The 20,870-nt window shown below is 44.4% G+C and overlaps 1 protein-coding gene across 17 annotated transcripts in view; it reads right to left on the reverse strand.

Annotated features, from left to right (window-relative positions):
- Positions 1-20,870, reverse strand: part of HIVEP1 (HIVEP zinc finger 1) — a 185,935-nt gene that overhangs the window by 139,551 nt on the left and 25,514 nt on the right. The window contains exons 4-5 of one of the 17 annotated variants that reach the window (XM_073332046.1): positions 14,878-14,979; positions 10,514-10,597 (exon numbers count right to left, since the gene is read on the reverse strand). The exons of 14 other annotated variants lie outside the window; for them this stretch is intronic. In XM_073332046.1, coding sequence (XP_073188147.1) covers positions 10,514-10,538 — 25 coding nt within the window. In that variant the 5' untranslated portion in view covers positions 10,539-10,597; positions 14,878-14,979. 2 more of the 17 variants (XM_073332040.1, XM_073332043.1) reach the window with 2 other exon arrangements.

Raw genomic sequence — 20,870 nt, forward strand, 5'->3', positions numbered from 1 at the left:
TGTGTTTTCAAAAGGTCATGCCCTATCCATATCCACCTGCGTAGTTATGTTACCTGCAATGGTTTTTGAAACTGATCTTCAAAACTGCATATGAATTTTTTTGTAGCATAGACAGGGCCTAGGTATGCCTTAACTGAATTTACATCCTTTCGCTGTTTCAGTCAGCCCATATCACTGTAACAACATTGGTCTTTGCAAACATATAATCCTGAGCAGGAGGAAAAATAAATGAACCTTTGATCTGTGGTCATACCATTATTTATATACGGTTACAGTAATCCTCATTTTTCAAAATACCCCAAATCTTATATTTTACAGCCCTTGTTTGTATAACAGACACACTTGACAGGGTACAGGATTTGCACTGGCTCACCACATAAGATGTCATGCTTTACTCATTTGGAAAGTACCTAAGCACTACATCTAAACTCATTTTGAAAGGAGAGGCCAGTTCCTCCTGGTTTGTACAAAAACTATTTATCAGAAAACCACGCACTCTCAGAAATCTCCCAGAGCAGTAACTAACAACTATATTTAGAGGAAAAAAAACAATTATATGCATGTGCACACAAAAAGGATATTACATAATGTGCACAGTATGAAATCTTAACCTAAATTTTGACACAAGGATAGCTGCTTGACAGTAGTTGCTTCATCAGACTGTGGCAGCCTGTGCCACAGAACAACCACCTCACTTACATTGTCTAAGTACAGGGTTCACTAACTTGCAAAAAGCTAATGGCCCACATTTTCAAAAGTAGAACCTAAAGTTCGGATCTGGGGAAATTCTGAGAACCCAACAATTCCCACTGACCTTAGTGGTGCTTAGGACTTTTTAATATCAGGCCATTTATTTAGGTGCCTAAATATTAATTTAGAAACTTCACTTTGGGCTCCTGTTTTTAAAAACCTTGGCCAATGACTGCTGTACATGTTTTTGAAGATGAGTTCTTTCCTACTAAAATGAGAGCGTAGCTACTTAGGTTGAAGACTGTTACCAACTCTCATGATTTCATCACAAGTCTCACAATGTTTGGAGTTTTTCTTAAAGCCCCAGATGCTAGAACCAAGAGGCTGAATGAAAATCTCATCTTTAGGGAGTTTTTTTGTTTGTTTGTTTTTTGGTGGGGGTTTTTTTGAGTTTCTAGCCCTCACATTTGCAGAGAAAACTTTAAAAATGCAAAGTAAGCGAACCCTAAAGGCTCAAAAACCAGAAGGCAAATAACTAACTCCAAATTCATTATTTAAAAAAAAAAAAAAAAAGTTATTCACCTTGTGCAGTCATGATGGTTCTTCGAGATGTACCTCTCTGCCCCCTCTCCCCCCCATGGGTGCTCCACAACCCACCCTTCCGCCCTCTACTTTGGACTTCTTGTCTATGACTCTGCGGTAGAGAAAGAACTGAGGGGGGGGGGGGTTACCCTGCATGCGCTGGCAGGGCATGAGGTGAGACAGTGCCTTATGGACACGGCTACTGAAGTTCTCCAATCAGCAGCACAGGGACACAAGCACAACTACAGTGGAGCACCCTTGGGTCACACATCTTGAAGAACCATCATTACTGCACAAGGTGAGTAACTACTTCTTTCAGTAACATCCCTTTGGGTGATCCACTGTAGGTGACTCCCTAGTAGTACCCCTACCAGAGGTCTGGGGCTTCGGAGTTGGGTCAATAACAGATGACACTATTGTGAGGGAGCCATACATGGGATCAGAGGCGGAGTCCCCAGTGATCGAATGATGTTCTGTGAAGGTGTGGACGAACGCCCATGTCGCCGCTCTACCGATTTCTGAGATAGGGAAATTCTTGAAGAAGGCGACAGAGGAAGAGACTAGCCTCATGGAACATATGGTCCTCAAAGTCGCTTCTTCCTCAATGCTTCCCTCCTGCGCCTCTACGATCTCTTCTGGCGGTTCCAAGGCTCTGAATGCCATGGTCAAGGGTGAGGCCAAAAGCCCGAGAGGCATGGGGGCAATATGCAGCCCAAGGATCCCAGTATGGCCACTGGGGTGGTGGTGCCCATGGTTGGCCATACCAAGGTGGTGGTGGTGGTGGGCCATCTGAGGATATCCTGAGGGGCCCTCTTGGTAGTGGGCACTATAGAAAGCATGACAGAAGTAATGAGACACTGCCTCCTCTGGTTTGCCGTTCGAGACCGCATTACAGAGCGGGTGTGCATGGCAGGGCAGCGGAGAAAACTCCCAGCCGAGGTCCTGGTACCGAGAAGAGGAGACTCCAATACGTCGAATATGTGGAGGTCTCTCGAGTGCCGGAATTCCAGCAGTACGGACCGACTCGGTGCCAGTGCTGATACCGAGCGGGTTAGAGATCTTGCCCACACCGACCACTCTGGTGCTGGATGGGGCATTGATGATGGTGCCACGATGGTATGGCACATTTCAGCAGCATCTTCTTAGTGGAGTGCTGGCTCCTGTCTTTGTCCTTCAGTGCCATGGACTCAGTGCCTGTGCCCATTGGGTCCTTAGGTGCATCAACAGCACCTGCTACTCCAGATCTTCATGAGCCATGGGTACCAGGCAAGGATTGTCTCAATGCCGATGATACCAAGCATGCCAGAAATAGTTTACAGCTGACACAGGGCTCACTCTGGGGATTTCCCTCTCTTTTTTGATGACTTGCAAGAAGGGTCTGCAGTATTTTGAGGGTTGTAGGAAAGACTCACGTCTGCCAGGTAACTCTCAGTGCAGGTCCAGGGAGAGTTGGAGGGCCTTTTGACCCACGAACATGATCTTCTGTCTCAACTCCCTATCCTTGCGAGACCTGGGTCTGAGCTGCTGGCAGAGACCACACTTCTATGGAATGTGGCCTTCCCTGAGGCAGGATATGCACTGGGAGAGTTTGTCTGCTACAGGGATGGCCTCTTTGCAGGAGAGGGACTTCTTGATGCCCAGTGAACCAGGCATACCTGTTGAGGGAAGGGTCCCTGACGAAAAGGAGGGTGGGGGGAATAAAAGTCTTGTTTGTTTGCTTTTTTGTTCCGGAACAAAGTAAAAGAAGAAGAAGAAACAACAACTAAGACCAGGAAGACTAACTAACTATAGAAATGCAAAAGAAGGGAATGGTTGGAAACAGATTGCTAATAGTTCTGTCTCTAGCCAGGGGCAGTTGAGAAGGAACTGAGGGGGGCTAGTTCGCGCACGTTGGCTAGGCTTGTAGCGAGGCATGAGGAGAGACAGTGGGTGTGCAGGCCTAATGGACACTGCTACTGAAGTGCTCCGATAAGAAGCGCAGGGACACAAGCACACCTACAGTGGAGCGCACCCATAAGGATACTACTCAAAGAAGAATCTTTTGATTTCAAGCCTTTTGGGGGGGGGGGCACCGAGTCAAGATCTTTGAACATTTGTTATTGGCAAAACTGGTATTCCGAAATTAAGGCCCTGATTCTCCACTATGTCACAGAATCATAGATTATCAGGGTTGGAAGGGACCTCAGGAGGTCATCTAGTCCAATCCCCTGCTCAAAGCAGGACCAATTCCCAACTAAATCATCCCAGCCAGGGCTTTGGCAAGCCTGACCTTAAGAACTTCGAAGGAAGAAGAGTCCCCAGGTGACGCATTCCAGTGTTTCACCATCTTCCTAGTGAAAAAGTTTTTCCTAATATCTAACGTAAACCTTCCCCACTGCAACTTGAGACCATTAGGCCTCGTTCTGTCATCTGCTACCACTGAGAACAGTCTAGATCCATCCTCTTTGGAACCCCCTTTCAGGTAGTTGAAAGCAGCTATCAAATCCCCCCTCATTCTTCTCTTCCGCAGACTAAACAATTCCAGTTCCCTCAGCCTCGCCTCATGAGTCATGTGTTCCAGTCCCCTAATCATTTTTGTTGCCCTCCGCTGGACATTTTCCAATTTTTCCACATCCTTCTTGTGCTGTGGGGCCCAAAACTGGACACAGCACTCCAGATGATGCCTCACCAATGTCGAATAGAGGGGAATGATCACGTCCCTCAATCTGCTGGCAATGCCCCTACTTATACATCCCAAAATGCCATTGGCCTTCTTGGCAACAAGGGCACACTGTTGACCCATATCCAGCTGCTCGTTCACTGTAACCCCTAGGTCCCTTTCTGCAAAACTGCTGCCTAGCCATTCGGTCCCTAGTCTGTGGCAGTGCATGGGACTCTTCCGTCCTAAGTGCAGGACTCTGCACTTCTCCTTGTTGAACTCGTCAGATTTCTTTTGGCCCAATCCTCTAATTTGTCTAGGTCCCTCTGTATCCTATCCCTACCCTCCAACCTATCTACCTCTCCTCCCAGTTTAGTGTCATCTGCAAACTTGCCGAGGGTGTAATCCACACCATCCTCCAGATCATTGATGAAGTTATAGAACAAAACCAGCCCCAGGAACAACCCCTGGGGCACTCCACTTGATACCGGCTGCCAACTAGACATGGAGCCATTGATCACTACCCGTTGAGCCCAACAATCTAGCCAGCTTTCTATCCACTTTATCGTCCATTCATCCAGCCCATACTTCTTTAACTTACTGGCAAGAATACTGTGGGAGACAGTGTCAAAAGCTTTGCTAAAGTCAAGGAATAACATGTCCACTGCTTTTCCCTCATCTACAGAGCCAGTTATCTCGTCATAGAAGGCAATTAGATTAGTCAGGCATGACTTGCCCTTGGTGAATCCATGCTGACTGTTCCTGATCACTTTCCTCTCCTCTAAGTGCTTCAGAATTGATTCCTTGAGGACCTGCTCCATGATTTTTCCAGGGACTGAGGTGAGACTGACTGCCCTGTAGTTCCCAGGATCCTCCTCCTTTCCTTTTTTAAAGATGGGCACTACATTAGCTTTTTTCCAGTCTTCCGGAACCTCCCCCGATCACCATGAGTTTTCAAAGATAATGGCCAATGGCTCTGCAATCACATCCACCAACTCCGTTAGCACTCTCTAATGCAACGCATCCGGCCCCATGGACTTGCGCTCATCCAGCTTTTCTAAATAGTCCCGAACCACTTCTTTCTCCACAGAGGGCTGGTCTCCTCCTCCCCATGCTGTGCTGCCCAGTGCAGCAGTCTGGGAGCTGACCTTTTTCGTGAAGACAGAGGCAAAAAAAGCATTGAGTACATTAGCTTTTTCCACATCCTCTGTCACTAGGTTGCCTCCCTCATTCAGTAAGGGGCCCACACTTTCCTTGACTTTCTTCTTGTTGCTAACATACCTGAAGAAACCCTTCTTGTTACTCTTAACATCTCTTGCTAGCTGCAACTCCAGGTGTGATTTGGCCTTCCTGATTTCACTCCTGCATGCCCAAGCAATATTTTTATACTCTTCCCTGGTCATTTGTCCAGTCTTCCACTTCTTGTAAGCTTCTTTTTTGTGTTTAAGATCAGCAAGGATTTCACTGTTAAGCCAAGCTGGTCGCCTGCCATATTTACTATTCTTTCTACACATCGGGATGGTTTGTCCCTGTAACCTCAATAAGGATTCTTTAAAATACAGCCAGCTCTCCTGGACTTCTTTCCCCCTCATGTTATTCTCCCAGGGGATCCTTCCCATCAGTTCCCTGAGGGAGTCAACGTCTGCTTTTCTGAAGTCCAGGGTCCGTATTCTGCTGCTCTCCTTTCTTCCCTGAGTCAGGATCCTGAACTCGACCATCTCATGGTCACTGCCTCCCAGGTTCCCATCCACTTTAGCTTCCCCTACTAATTCTTCCCGGTTTGTGAACAGCAGGTCAAGAAGAGCTCTGCCCCTAGTTGGTTCTTCCAGCACTTGCATCAGGAAATTGTCCCCTACACTTTCCAAAAACTTCCTGGATTGTCTGTGCACCGCTGTATTGCTCTCCCAGCAGATATCAGGGTGATTGAAGTCTCCCATGAGAACCAGGGCCTGTGATCTAGTAACGTCTGTTAGTTGCCGGAAGAAAGCCTCATCCACCTCATCCCCCTGATCCGGTGGTCTATTGCAGACTCCCACCATGACATCACCCTTGTTGCTCACGCTTCTAAACTTAATCCAGAGACACGCAGGTTTTTCTGCAGTTTCATACCGGAGCTCTGAGTAGTCATACTGCTCTCTTACATACAATGCAACTCCCCCACCTTTCCTGCCCTGCCTGTCCTTCCTGAACAGTTTATATCCATCCATGACAGTACTCCAGTCATGTGAGTTATCCCACCAAGTCTCTGTTATTCCAATCCCATCATAATTCCTTGACTGTGCCAGGACTTCCAGTTCTCCCTGCTTGTTTCCCAGGCTTCTTGCATTTGTGTATAGTCACTTGAGATAACTTGCTGTTTGTCCTGCTTTCTTAGTGTGAGGCAGGAGCCCTCCCCTTTCGCATTCTCCTGCTCGTGCTTCCTCCCAGTATCCCACATCCCCACTTACCTCAGGGCTTTGGTCTCCTTCCCCTGGTGAACCTAGTTTAAAGCCCTCCTCACTAGGTTAGCCAGCCTGCTTGCGAAAAGATGCTCTTCCCTCTCTTCGTTAGGTGGAGCCCGTCTCTGCCTAGCACTCCTCCTTCTTGGAACACCATCCCATGTCTCTACCCAGGCCTTTTCCTTCTACAGGGAGGATGGACGAAAATACCACTTGCGCCTCAAACTCCTTTATCCTTCTTCCCAGAGCCACGTAGTCCACAGTGATCCGCTCAAGGTCCAAGCTGTCACTTGTGGTTCCCTGAGTCAGAGCTACCCAAACTTGGTGCATGTAGGGCTGCAAGGGGGAGGAGCCTAATGTCAGTAGAAGACTGGGCCTAACTCTTCTCTGTTTCACCACACCACCTCACCTGCCCATCCTTCCCCACTACATCTGCTTCCTTCCCCTTCTCGTGGGAGGGAGAGGCAGCCGCTGGTGTAGGAGGGGTTTTCTCAACCTGTACTGCAGCAGAGTTTCCTTGCAGAGTGGGGAATTCACCAGCTACTTTAAAGCTACTTTGCGCTCCTCCTGCAGAGCAAAGTAATAGACTGGAGAGCTCTACCCTCAGTCTCTTATTATAGGAACCATACCATGCTATATGGTAACTTGTCATCTACTATGTACAACGGAACCACTATTCCTTCTGAATAGCAACAATGCCATTCTAGGAAGAGACAATCACCTAACTTTACCTTCTGAGCATGGAAGGGGCGAGGGGGGGGGGAGAATTAATTATCATTAATTACTTGTGTAATGGAAGTGCCCAGTGGCTCTAGTCGTATAACAGGACACCGTTATGCTACACAGTACACAAACACATAAAAGAGATGGCCTTTGACCCACAACACTAGTAATGAAAATCAATAAAGAAATAAAGGGTGTGGTTCAAAAAAAAATCAGAAGGAAAACATACTGGGCCCTTGAACTTTCCCCAGCTCTTCTCATATCTGGATGAATCTGTACACACACATACACACACACACACACACACTCCCCACATCTCCTTTTTCAGTGGCTCCCATATTTTTTTATACAATAAATGTTCTACTTTAGGCATTTTGTGAGTTGTAATCTATAGCTTGTTAACCACTATATTCAGCTAGAAAAAAGCATCTGTTTAGTCTGTAACACAGGCATAAGAGGAAGTTAAAAATCACGCCAGAGAATGCTGCTTAGCTACCAGGAAGGATAGCATTTAGCAGTTTGCAGACATGAAAGGAGCAGAAAAACAGTTTGGAATTATCAAGCAGTTTGTGTGCACTATTGCTTTTTGTTGGTGACCGTGTCCATCTTCAGTTATATATAGCTAAAAACTTAAAAAAAAAAAAAAAAAACCCTCCAAAAATGCAAACAACATATGCAAGTGTGCGGCTCTCCCTACACATTTAATTTCTGTATGCAAAATGGATGCTTGCAAAATATGCTCCGCTCACTACTTTTCATGTGATTCCAAAACACTATCTTTTATTGAACTTTTGATACATCAAAAACTTTAAAGCTGACAATGGTAATTTCACCTCTTTAGAAAAGTGCAAAAGCAAAATTGAGCTGGGGACAGAAAGTGAGTATAAAGCTAAAATTATGGTCTCAACAAACTAGAGGAAAAACTGGTATCCAGCAGTGCTGGTAGATACTTAGACATTATGGTGATACAGGTCACATACAAAATTAGATAGCTATCTTTGTTTCAGATTCACATATGCCAAGTTATAAACTACAAATCTACCATGCTAATAATGAACCTCCTCTACCGAAAGAAAATTCAAGCTTGCTGAGTTGCTTATTGGTGTTGTCTTCACACCTTTTGAAAGGCAATATTTTTAGTTTGGAAGATAGAAGAATCGTGCATGCAAAATTTCCTTAGTATAGTTCTAAGCAACTAGCCGTACAGGGCAAACTACTGAAAAGACATACTAAATAAATAAATCTACAGTGACACCCACACAAAATTAAGTTAAAAGAACATTATTAAGATTACTAAGTGAAGCACTCAAAAGTTAGGAAATGCCAGATTTAAGTTTGCCTCTAGAACCCTAATTCAACCCCACTGTGTACATGCACCATGCTATAGTTTTAATTACATGCTCACTGCTACTTTTTCCACAGGAACCCCTGAAACCGAAATAAAACAAACTCCATCACATGGGATCATAGCGACATCCACATGGGCCATCAGCAGAATTGCTACCTTTAGTCCACTGCTCAGACCTCTGCCACTTGAACTAACAGAGTAATTGATAGTAGTAGTAGGCTAAAAGAAAAGGAGTACTTGTGGCACCTTAGAGACTAACAAATTCTATATACAGACCAGAACTAGTGTGAAATGAGATAGTTTGTCATTGGGTTTCACAGACATTTACTTACAACAGGTGAATGGTAAGACTCTGAAACCATGGATTCCATTCCAGGCTCTGAGGGAAGCATGCTTTTAGTAAGCATAGACTTTCTGCTTCCTCCACCCCGGCTTGATCCCCTCTGCCCCACTACTTTTCCACTCCCAGACTTCTCCCATCCCTGCTCCCAGTCCCCTCCCCCAGACCTTCTGCTCCTTATCCCCAGTCTCCTTGTCCAGACATTCCAAGTTCCCTGCCCCTACCTCAGCTCCTTATCCCCAGTTGCCTTGCTCATTCCATCTCAGCTACCCCTTCCTGATTCCTCATCCAATGTCTCTCTCACCCCACCCCCCACATTCCCTGTCTCACTGACTCCCATTCCCAGTCTCCTCCATGGGCTCCTTGCGTGGCTTTGTCTCGGTTTCTTTGTCCAAAAAGTCCCAGTTCTCCCTGCCCCTCCCCCCGCCCCACACCCACATACCCTGGTTCCTTGTCAGATGTGTCTTCCTCCCCCCCAACCCCCACCGGTTGCCAATCTCATTACTCAGCCAGTCCCAGTCTCCCATGAGGGCTCTTCATCCAATGTCACTCTCCCAACACCCCAAATCTGAGGCTCCTTTGAGGTCAGACTAGAATTTCTAACAGGGCTTTCTGGCCTTAAAGTGTATACATATATTAATCCTCTGCCCCTTCCCCATAGCTCCCAAACTCTGGAGTTTAGGCAGCAGCATGGGAGATAGTTGAATAATTTTGCTCCTGGAAAAGCGGTTTGGGTTTTGAGCATGTAGGAGACTACTAAAGCTACTGGCACAGGGAAGGACACGTATCACTTCTTTTCTTCACACTTAGGCTTGATCCAAAGTTCATGGAGGTCAGCGGAAAGATTCTCATTGACTTCACACCCCGAGCAAGAAAGTGGCAGCAGCTGTAAAGTGGCAGTGTAGACAAGGCCTCAGACAGACAACACTACATTAAGATTACACGCTGTTAACCTTCTAAATGTGTCCTTCAGGATGATAAAGAAGCAATTTGTAATGAAAGCTTAGATTTGGGAACACAATTTTGGGAGAAAGGGTAGGTTCTGTGGCAAAGTCCATACCTTCAGGGCCAGCTCCAGGCACCAGCTTTCCAAGCAGGTGCTTGGTCGGCATTCAGAATGGGGCGGAAGTCCGTGTCCCACGGTGGCAATTCGGCAGCAGCTCCGCCGCTCTTCCGTGTGCAGCGGCGGCAATTTGGTGGCAACTGCTTGGGGCGGCAAAATTGGTAGAGCCGCCCCTAGATACACCTCTAAAGACCTGAAACCTGGAAGCACTCCAAGCACTGAACTCTCTTTGAAGTCAGTAGGGCTTCTGCATGCAGAATACTTGCAACATTGGGCCCTATGTTTCAAAGAACTCACTATGCTGAAAAGCACAGCATGCGTCTACAGAAAAACTATTTCCTCTGCTCTTTCTAAAAACAAACAGAGTGTAAAGCAACACTACAAAAAAACGAAAAAAAAAACCCTGAAAACAGCCTGAAGGTGCTAAAACTATGCTACCTCCATGTAATCCAGAGGATTAATAAAAGCACACACACACCAAAAAAAAAAAAAAAAAATCACATTTATCTCAACTTCTGCAAACTAAGACAAAATTTTAAAGGGACACATTCAACATGAAATCAAGTAAATTAAAAGACAAGTAGTAGTACAGCAGAGCAGCAGCTCTGCTAAAGTTAAGCTTCAGACAAGCTTTCAGTTTAAACCTTGACTATTCTAAGTGCTTTAAAATCCATATGGTTAATTGGATTGCCTTGAAACTTGGTATGTCTCATCATGGGGGTGCAAGATATAGTCAGTGATCCAGCTTGAACAACGGGTTCCTGAGATACAGCTCCTGAAAAACATAGGTTTCAGAGTAACAGCCGTGTTAAGTCTGTATTCGCAAAAAGAAAAGGAGTACTTGTGGCACCTCAGAGACTAACCAATTTATTTGAGCATAAGCTTTCGTGAGCTATAGCTCACTTCATCTGAGCTGTAGCTCACAAAAGCTTATGCGCAAATAAATTGGTGAGTCTCTAAGGTGCCACAAGTACTCCTTTTCTTTTTGCTGAAAAACATAGCTTTTCTTAGGCTTTGTCTATGCCACTGTAAGGTCCACAGTATAGACATAGCCATAAAGTTGACACAGGGCTTGTCTACACTTACAGTGCTGCAGGTGTAAAGGTTTGGCCAGCCCCGGAACAGCATGAGCCACGTCCTTTCCAGGCAGGGCCCGCCCTTTACTCTCAGTCTCCCCTCTTGGAAAGCAGCAGCTCCTCCCTGCAGCTTCCAGCTGTTGCTCCTCCCTCCTAGCTGCCAAGCAGGGCCCCGGCCGCACAATGTGACCGAGCAGGGCCAACAAACCCTGGCAGAAATCTAGGGGGCACATGACCTTGAGTACCGCCCTTCCTCCCCCCAAGCATCGCCTCTGCACCAGACCTTTGGAGGATATCAAATTAAAATATAGTTTGAAAAAGAAAAAAAAGAAAAAAAGAAAAAAAAGAGTTGCTTCTGCACTTAGGGGCCCTAAGGCTCACACACCTAATGACTTACACTGAGCATGGAGACAGAGAGTTAACAGCATTTTTAATCTATAAAGTTTTAGATCAGTTGGCCAGCTCAATAGGCTAAACAGTAGTCCTTTGAACCTAGCCCATCCAGCCAGTGAGAGTTTTGAGTCCCACCGTGGGCTGAAAATCTGGAAAAGGTTGGACAGCACGTCGCTAAAATCTCTCTGTTGGTTTTGAGGGAAAGTAATCCCACTAACGTAACAAAACAAAAATCAGACATGTGAATGCTTGCTGGCAGGAAGGGGCATTTTAGCAGGTGGAGGAGTTGAGGGAATAGGGGTGAGAATGCATCAGGTGAGGGAGATAAATGTGGATGGGTGGCAGAGGCGGTGAGAGGGGCTGGAGGACTCAGCTTAGGGGGAAAAGACACTGGTGGGAAGGGGACATGGGGGTGAGTGGTAGGGACTGGAAAAGAATTGGGGTGCCTGTCAGCACCATAGTGTGTGTGTGTGTCCCTGCGTACCCCACCAGTGTGAGCTGGAATATAGGGGTCCCTGCCCTCTGGGTGGAGAGGGTCAATCCCTCCTTCACTCCCCACTATGTAAGCCAGGTTCTGGGAGAGGCTTGCCATAGTGGGGGTGTCTGAGCCCCACACCCATGTGAGCTGAAGCTCTTAGGTGCCTTATACCTCTAAGGGGCTCTGAGCCCATCACCCTAGCCACCCCAATGTAGGCCACTATCTGAGTAAGCGCTCCATCCAGAGGGGTCCTCAGGCTAAGAACAGGCATGCTCAAAGTATGAAGCAAAAACACTGTTGTGAGGAGCCGAGAATGGGCATGTTTAACACTCTCTAGTAGTGGGGAGGGGGCCTGGGAACACCCAGTGACATGAACAGAGCAGTTCTCTCATCTCACAGCTATTCTTTCAGGCTGTATTAATCTCCCCTGGGTATCCTCTTTCAGCTAAGAGCACCTCATTGAGATGAATGGGCCATTTCACACCTCTCATAGCCTCCTATGCTGCAGATGGATATGCAGGGCTGGGTGCGCCATCTACCAAAGGAATAGGGGGACAGTGGGGAGTGAGTGATCTGAGCGGAAATCCAGTAAGGCCAAGAAGCACACAGAATCCAGTTCCTTTTCAGAAAACGGAGATGACTCTTAAAAGAGCTTTTTGATGCTCTCCTATCCATAAGGGGAAAGCCAGATTCCAAGGCTAAGTCTGTCAGAAACCTGGGTACACTGCCACGTACATACACCAGGGACAAGCCTCCCCTGCCTGTGTGTGTGTGGATAAAACAGCATGGTGGGGGCTGGCTGAGAGGGTGGCCAGACTGGAAGGGAAAGGCTGGTTGATGGTACTGAGCAACAAGAAGCAGAAGGGTGTAGGGCCAGGATGGATAGTCTATTTGACCTATAACTACTATGATGACTCCTAACTCCTGCCAACAAGGTTGTTTTTGTTTTTTTGTTTTTTTTAATGTATAAACAAAAACACCCTAGGAGATTAAATGGCAAAAAGCTTTAACACCACAGATGAGGCTTCCTGGTGACGGGCCCACGGGACCCTCCTGCCCAGCCGCTGAGCTTCTGGCCCAGGAGCCTCACCCCCAGTCCTTCCCCGGCTGTTCCCCCTGCCCTGCAGCCTCAGATCACTGCACTGCTGGTGCAATGCGCTGGGCGGCGGGGCTACGAGCTCCTGCCGCCAGCGCATCTGCATGATGCCTGACCTGGTGCTCTCTGGTGCACAGTGGTGTGGCAGGCGGGCGGCGCGGCTCCAGGGGCTGCGGATAGGGGTTGGGGTGGTCAGAGGGCAGGGAACAGGGGGGTTGAATGGGGGCAGAGGTCCCAGGGGGCAGTCAGGAAGGGGGGGGCCGGTCAGGGGACAAGGAGCAAGGGGTTGGGTGGATGGGGCAGAAGTCCTGGGGAGTGGGGGGCCGAGCCATGTCTGACTGTTCGGGGAGGCACAGCCTCCCCTAACCAGCCCTCCATACAATTTTGGAAACCCGATGCGGCCTCCTCAGGCCAAAAAGTTTGCCTGCCCCGACCTAAACCTATGTGGTCTCTTATCCATCGTGAAACTCACAGACCGTTCTCACCTCCGCACTCACTACTGACAATATCCATGGCAAGAAACACCCCCCAGTGTCTTGCTATTGAGACAACCTGTAACATTTTGAAATAAAATGATGCAGACTAGCTCCTGAAGGTAGTCATGTTCTCCTTTCCTTTCCTTACACACGTGGGGTACACACAAACCCTGATCTCCTCATCTCATCATTACAGCTCTGTGATGCTCCTCATCTCACAAACACGCATCTACCAACCTGGCCTTGTCATAACTCAAGCCATTCAAAAAACAGCTACAACTCACAACAGAAGACTGCAGTGAACTCAGATAGTTTGCAGTGGCTTCTGCAAGCTCCAGAGGGACAGAGTTAAGGTTGTGTGTGCATGTACCTCAACTCTGTATTTCCTGGTTTCCTGAAGTTTGAGTTTTGCTGATCTCGATGTTTTGGAAAGGCACCAGCTATCATCAGGAAATTTAAATTTGCTTTAATGAAGATTTTTGCCCTTTAATTTGGTAAGACCCTTACTCTTAACTCTCTTGCCAGTGTCAGTGGTTTTACTATCACATTTCCTCTTTAAAAAAATCCTTCCCCTAATGCTCTGTGACAGAACCACTCTGAACAAGTCAGCCAACTACCCAGAAGCGACTACATACAAAGTACACAATTTGTTTTTTCTTTACCCGCTTGATCTTACAGTAATCTTATGTACTTCTAACAACAAAAAGGGTAAAAGCATTCAGTCTTAAGTGTGGCTTTGAAGATGAAATTCAAATTATGATAAATGCAAAGTAATGCACATTGGAAAACATAATCCCAAGTACACATAAAAATGATGGGTCTAAATTAGTTGTTACCACTCAAGAAAGAGCTCTTGAGAGAGCTATCCACAATGACTCCAAAACATCCACTCAGTGTGAAGCGGCAGTCAAAAAAAGAAAACAGAATGTTGGCAATCATTAAGAAAGGGACAGAGAAGAAGACAGAAAATAACTTATTGCCTTTATATAAATCCATGGTACACCCACATCTTGAATATTATGTGCAGATGTGGTGGCCCCAGCTCAAAAAAGATATATTGGAACGGGAAAAGGTTCAGAAAAGGGCAACAAAAATGACTAGGGTATGAAACACCTGTCATATGAAGAGAGATTAATAAGACTGACTTTTCAGCTTGGGAAAGAGATGACTAAGGGGAGTAATATGATAGAGGTCTATAAAATCATGACTGCGGTGGAGAAAGTAAATAAGGAAGTGTTATTTACTTCTTCTCTTAACACAAGAGCTAGGCGTCACCAAATGTATTTAATAGGCAGCAGGTTTAAAACAAACAAAAGGAAGTATTTTTTCACACAACGCATAGTCAACATGTGGAATTCTTTGTCAGAGGATGTTGTGAAGGTCAAGACTATAACAGGGTTCAAAAAAGAATTAGATAAGTTCATGGAGGATAGATCCATCAATGGCTATTAGCGAGAACAAGCAGGGGGGTGTACCTAGTCTCTGTTTGCCAGAAGCTTGGTTTGGGCGACAGGGAATGGATCACTTGATGATTACCTGTTCATTCCCTCTGGAGCACCTGGCATTGGCCGTTGTCGGAAGATAGGATACTGAGCTAGATGGACCTTCGGGCCGATCCAGTATGGACGTTCTTAAGTTCTTTAAGAAGAAAAATTAGATGGATATGCAAGGCTTGTCTACACATGGAGTTATTCAACAGCTATTCCTGAATAACTCCATGTATGGACATTCTTATTCTGGAGTAAGTGTAGCGACACATGGAATTATTCAGGAATAGCTACTGCACTTTTAATTTGGACTCTACTTTAATCCAAACTAAATTTCCAAGTTTAGACAAATACTTACGTACTCTTTTGAACAAATAAACTTGAAAAGTAGTAATTATACATAACTGAATGAAACATATGTTACTATAAATGATTCAATTTTAAAAAAATGCTATAAAATCCAAGATGCCCTCATTGAAGCAAACTACACAAAAACATTAAAAAAAAGTCACTGAGCTTTATGGACTGCACTTCCCACCCATAAACACTCATAAAAACTACTTTTGTAAATACAATTATTTAACTAATCTCATATTGTTTTCTACTGTACATCTCCAACAAACAAATTCAGGAATCGCATATATTATGACTGAGGAGAGTCCTGATTTTTATAAATCATTAGTTCGTCTCCAATCAACATTCACAACTTCTCACAGCTCTGAAATGTTCTCAGTACCATGAACAGAAGTCCTCTCAGAATACTGACTGGTTTATCAACTGTTCCATTGTGTTTTCCTCCTGGCGTAACTTTCCATATTAATCATAAGTATTCTGCTTAATAAATAAATAAATAAATAAATATTCCATATCCACAGCACAGAATACTAACAGCAAGAGGGAAACTGCATGTATACAAAGTAAATACAAGACATCCAAGTTCTCAAGATATAATGCCAGTGATTCATTTGCAAACTTGGTGACAAAACTGGTTTGTTTTGCAGTTCCCACAGTACTGACAACACAAGAGGTACTCTTTATGAGTTCTGCAAATATTTCCAGTTCATGCAGCATTTCGAAAACATTATCAGACCAGTTGACGTGTGAATCAGAAGATGTAACTCTGTAAGAGGTAAAATTGTGCGTTTGCACAAGGAACATTTACTTCTTTGTACATTCATAAACGCTGCCACTCCTTCCCACATAATGCAGGGATAGGTCATGCTGCTTCAATTCTGCCTACTTCTGAGCAACAGAGTACTTGTTCCAACAGTTGACTTGGATGAGGTAGCTCTCTGCTATAGCTCGTATAACGAATGGATACCTATCCCCAACCTCATGCTGCCCAATGTCCTGGATCCTGCAACAAACTGCAGGTGTGACACGGCACCATCTACAAAACTAAAACCACTCTGCCCCAATGACAAGGAGATTTGTTTTTAAAAAATTCTGCCAGTTGTACCACTCATAGTTGGTGTTACTGATGCTGAATGGGGATATGGCTGTACTCAGTCTCCCTCTCCTTGGATGATGGGAACAGCACAAGATAAGCATAATCACTACCATTTTCCTTACCACTCCTTTTGACCTCTCTGGGTATGCCCACCCAACAAATGCTACAGTGGTATAGGAGCAGCACTGCAGCTACCCAACTGTATTGTAGACACTTGCTACTGCAATGGAAGGGGTTTTCCATCGCTGTAGTAAATCCATCCCCTCAGGGCAACAGAACTTAGGTCAGTTTAACTACATCTCTGAGGGATGCAAATTCTCCCACCCCTGAGTGATGTAGCTGGGTTGACCGATCTAGTGTAGACCAGGCTTCTGCCCTCAGTCCAGCACTGAATACAGAACAGAGTACTTCATGTTATGCTGTAATTAATGGGAAACAGGATGTTAAAGTGGGGGATCCTCATTCACAGCTACCATAGAGCAAAGAGTTTGTCTCCTGCACCTGGATCCAAAACATTTTGTTCCCCTTTTTACCAGTGTGCATATAAACCTGCTGTTCTTGCTCTTCTCCTTCCCATTACATAGTCTCATAGCCACAATTTTGGCTTCCTAGTGATTTCAAAAATTTGGCAAAGAATTCTCTCCAGAACTGGAAGCCGCTGCTATACCGGTGCTAAGCCTTCTCCACAGTCTCTGATAGTTATACATTTCTCCCTAATCAATGCTTCATCCTGGTCAAATCTGACAAATAAAAAGTAAATTTCAGGGAAGCAGCTCTCAGAAGTTTTCAGGTGGAAATGTCTAGCTGTAAAGTGACCATTTCTAAACAAGCTACACAATCCCGACCCTCTCCATCCAGCTATGGCCACTTGATGTATCTTCTTTTTCATCTATGGCTGGAGCTGGTACTGCTACTGGCAATAACCATTTCATGATATGGTGAATGACTGATGCTGACGCCAACATAATATGCCAGGAGAGAAGGCTAACATCAAATAGTAAAGCAGTTTTCAAAGAACTGTGGGTATTCCAGAGGCTATTACTAGCCTAGAAGTACAGGCCTCCATCGAGGAACAACACACAGTAGGCTTAGTTGTGATGCAACAAGAGAAGATTCGGCTAGCAACGGCTATGTTCTACCCTAGGGAATTTTGGCAAACAATTCCCACGGGCGTTATTACTGTTGCAGTTGCACTGGTGGGAGTGTTAGTACAGACAAGGCTCCAGAAGCTTCCACCATTTTTCCCACCAGGTTAATTAAGCAGCAGTAGGTTTAATTGACATGGTAATAAAAAGGCTGGAAAAAAGCTGCTATATCCCTATCTACAGAAGGGCTCACACTTTTGCTACCACCAGTAGAACTGGCCCCATAGTAGCCCCAGTGGGAATTTTTTGCAAGAATTCCCTAGTGTGATCAAGATCAATGGTAAAACATGTTACCCCTTGTAAAAATGGGAAGTAGGTATTTCAGGCAGACTATTAAATAAGGAGTCTGCAAAGGTTCAGAAACTTTCCCCTAATTATGGAAATTAACGAATGTAGACCTATATCTAGGAATAGTGAATCAGAGCCCTCAGGCTGATAGCATAAGGGAACTCAGTGAAACAAAAATCCCATTGTAAAACTGGGATATACGGACATCAGGAGAAATAAAATATAGAAACAACAGCTCTCAAAGTAATTACGGCAGATGACAAATATAGTAGGCCAATGCTTGCCAGAATCAGGCAGATACAGGATCTAAGAAAAAACTTTTCCCTTCCCATACGTCCCAGTAAGGGAGGACAATTTAACTGAAATGCAGACCTTCTCTCTGAGAGACCAGGTGAAAACAATTCCAGCCGAGCTGAGCAGGCCTGCTTGATCACATGGGACTCGTTCAGCCAGTGAGTGACAGGAAGAATACCATGATTTGCTCCATGACCAATCCTAACAAGCAATTAGACGCCCGTGTCAGATGACTCAGGCTCGCAGGGCACAGGCTAAGGGGCTATTTAACTGCAGTGTAGACATTCTGGCTCAGGCTAAGGTCCGAGCTGTGGGACCTTCCCATTGCACAGGGTCCTAGAGCCTGAGCTCCAGCCCTACAGGACATCTACACCCCAATTAAAAAGCCCCTTAGCTCAAGACCAAGTCAGCTGGTGTGGACCAGCCACGGGTTTTTTAATTGCAGCGTAGACGTGTTCTATGAAGTGGTAGACTGTCTTTCTCTCAGCAATACTGATTCTCAGAATTTACTGGTATTGGCCATGGCTACATACAAATTCTATTATTGGAGGTGTGTACTGATGAATATCTGGACTCTCATCCAACTCACTTTGAGTTTCCACTATTGTAACTATAATTTTAAGGCAGCAATATTTCTGCTGTGTTAAACCTGTTCTCCTTCCACTCCCCCGCCCCGCCCCAACCCACCCCCGGCAATCCATTTTTATTTTGTCCTTTCTTTCCCCACTTTAAGAAAAAGCCTTAAAACATTTCAGCTTCCCTCATCCTCCCCCAGAATAATCTTTAGAATGATCAGTCTTGGCCCTTTTTCCTTTTAAATTAGACCCCTTCTTTTACTGACTATGTTTTAAAAAGATTTTTTGTTTCTCATGACCCCAAAAACTTTGGGAAGAGTCATTATTTAAATTATTGTTCTAGTTCAAGTCAGAAATAATTCACAGGAAAAGTGCCTCTTACACCACATAGTCACTTGAAGAAATCCCATTATTTCTGCTTCCAAGCATAAACATGTCCATTTGCCTGCTGCGCAAGATTTTAGGGGCCCCAATTAAAACAATGCATTTGGTACATGGAGGAAACTTATGCCCCACTGAGGTTGCCTCCCTTATTGGCTTTGCAGGATTCCTGAATATTCCACAGTTATTTGGATTTTTTTTTTTAAAACCACCGTAGCCTACCCAGATGAACAGAGATGGTATGTGACCAAAGACAAACAACTATAACAAGTCAGACAATTGGCTCAGTTAGTACAGGTTCACTCTGGTAACCATCAACAGAAGGTCTCCCTTCATTATAGCTGCATAATCCACCACTGAGTATACGAGGACTGTTTCTGGGAATGAAAAACATCTGAGGCTTTAAACCCATGGCTCCCACATTTGGAATTCACCACGGAGGATTTTTGATAGTTTGAAAAAAACCACGCATCATTTTAAAAAACAAAAAGCAAACAAAAACAAAACATGAATGTTGAGATAAAGAGCATTAAGTCTGGTTCATTTACAGGGTAGGAATTACAGAAGTGCCTAAGCATCTTTGGAGCACAAGTGCAAATGACAATCAATAGGACTTGTACTCCCAAGGCATTTTCAAAAATCCAATTCTTCGTGAGTAAGGAAAACGGTTCTTCACAGAAAACAAGAAATAATGGAGAAGAGAAACAGACACACACTATGGACCCATGTTTTCAATAGGCATATTTTCACATTGCTATATTTTATATCTTCTTCCCCACTACATTCATAAATTGTACGTATTCATCAGTATTAGATGAAAACAGATAAGGGCATTATCTCTGCCATAAAATGAAAGATAAGTTAAAGTCTTATCAAAACGAACAACCAAATCACTCCACCTTCTATCTTCAACACTAGTTTAACAACCATTTTATGAATATTTTCCTACTCAATCTCAGTTTCATTTTTATTTTTAACATTATCCAAAAAAAAATAACTGGTTATACTAACAATCACTTTGTTCATTACAACAACCCTTTAAATAATATCACTGAACATGATAAGGGAAACATTGTAAAATTCATTTTAAATTTACAACTGATGCAATAAATATTAAATCAGCATATCATTTTAAAAACTCAAGTCATTTTACCTGAACCAGTTAGTTTAACAATCTTCACAAACTAATACAAATGTTTACATTGCATAAACAATGTGTAAATTATCTGCAAGTGAGAAACGTCAAGAGAGTGTTACAACATACAGATCACACTTTTTTAAATTTAAATAGAAGTATTATATCTGCAATTTAAAGTACAAATAGGTTAAGAATTTTTTTGCACTGGTCATAGATATGTTTTCCTTTGACATGTTTTTCCATTTCAGATATTACCTACAGACAATAGTTAATTTCCATCTAAGCTGATATATGTCCACAGTACATTTGTTTCAGACATGCGGCATAATAGAGGGAGTTAACAGCTACCGCTGTATTTAGGTTGCTTAACACTTTCCATTATAAAAGACTTTTCAATGATTTTATGAGAAGCTCTAATTCTGCCATTATTTTGTCCATGTTGACTTCCAAGGACTTGCTGCAAACAATGGTAGCATTAGAGAAATCATGTACTTTAAGACTGAGTAGCGACCTGGAGAGGTTTCTTAAGCTTGTCCCATGAAATTCTATTCAGGCTGGCAGAGTTATAAATGGTTAAAAACTGCTATTTCCATTCTCTCACATGGGTTCTTCAAAAAAAAAAAAAAAAAAAACCACCACTGGCAGCATGCCCAACAATAACTGAACATGAACATTCTATTGGGTCACACTGACCTCACAACCAAAGCAGCACCAGCACCACTGCACTAGGAATGCATGGGAGCTGCCAGAACAGTAGCAGGAGTGGGTGGG

The sequence above is a fragment of the Lepidochelys kempii genome, chromosome 2 (genome assembly GCF_965140265.1).
Source record: "Lepidochelys kempii isolate rLepKem1 chromosome 2, rLepKem1.hap2, whole genome shotgun sequence".
NCBI lineage: Eukaryota > Metazoa > Chordata > Testudines > Cheloniidae > Lepidochelys > Lepidochelys kempii.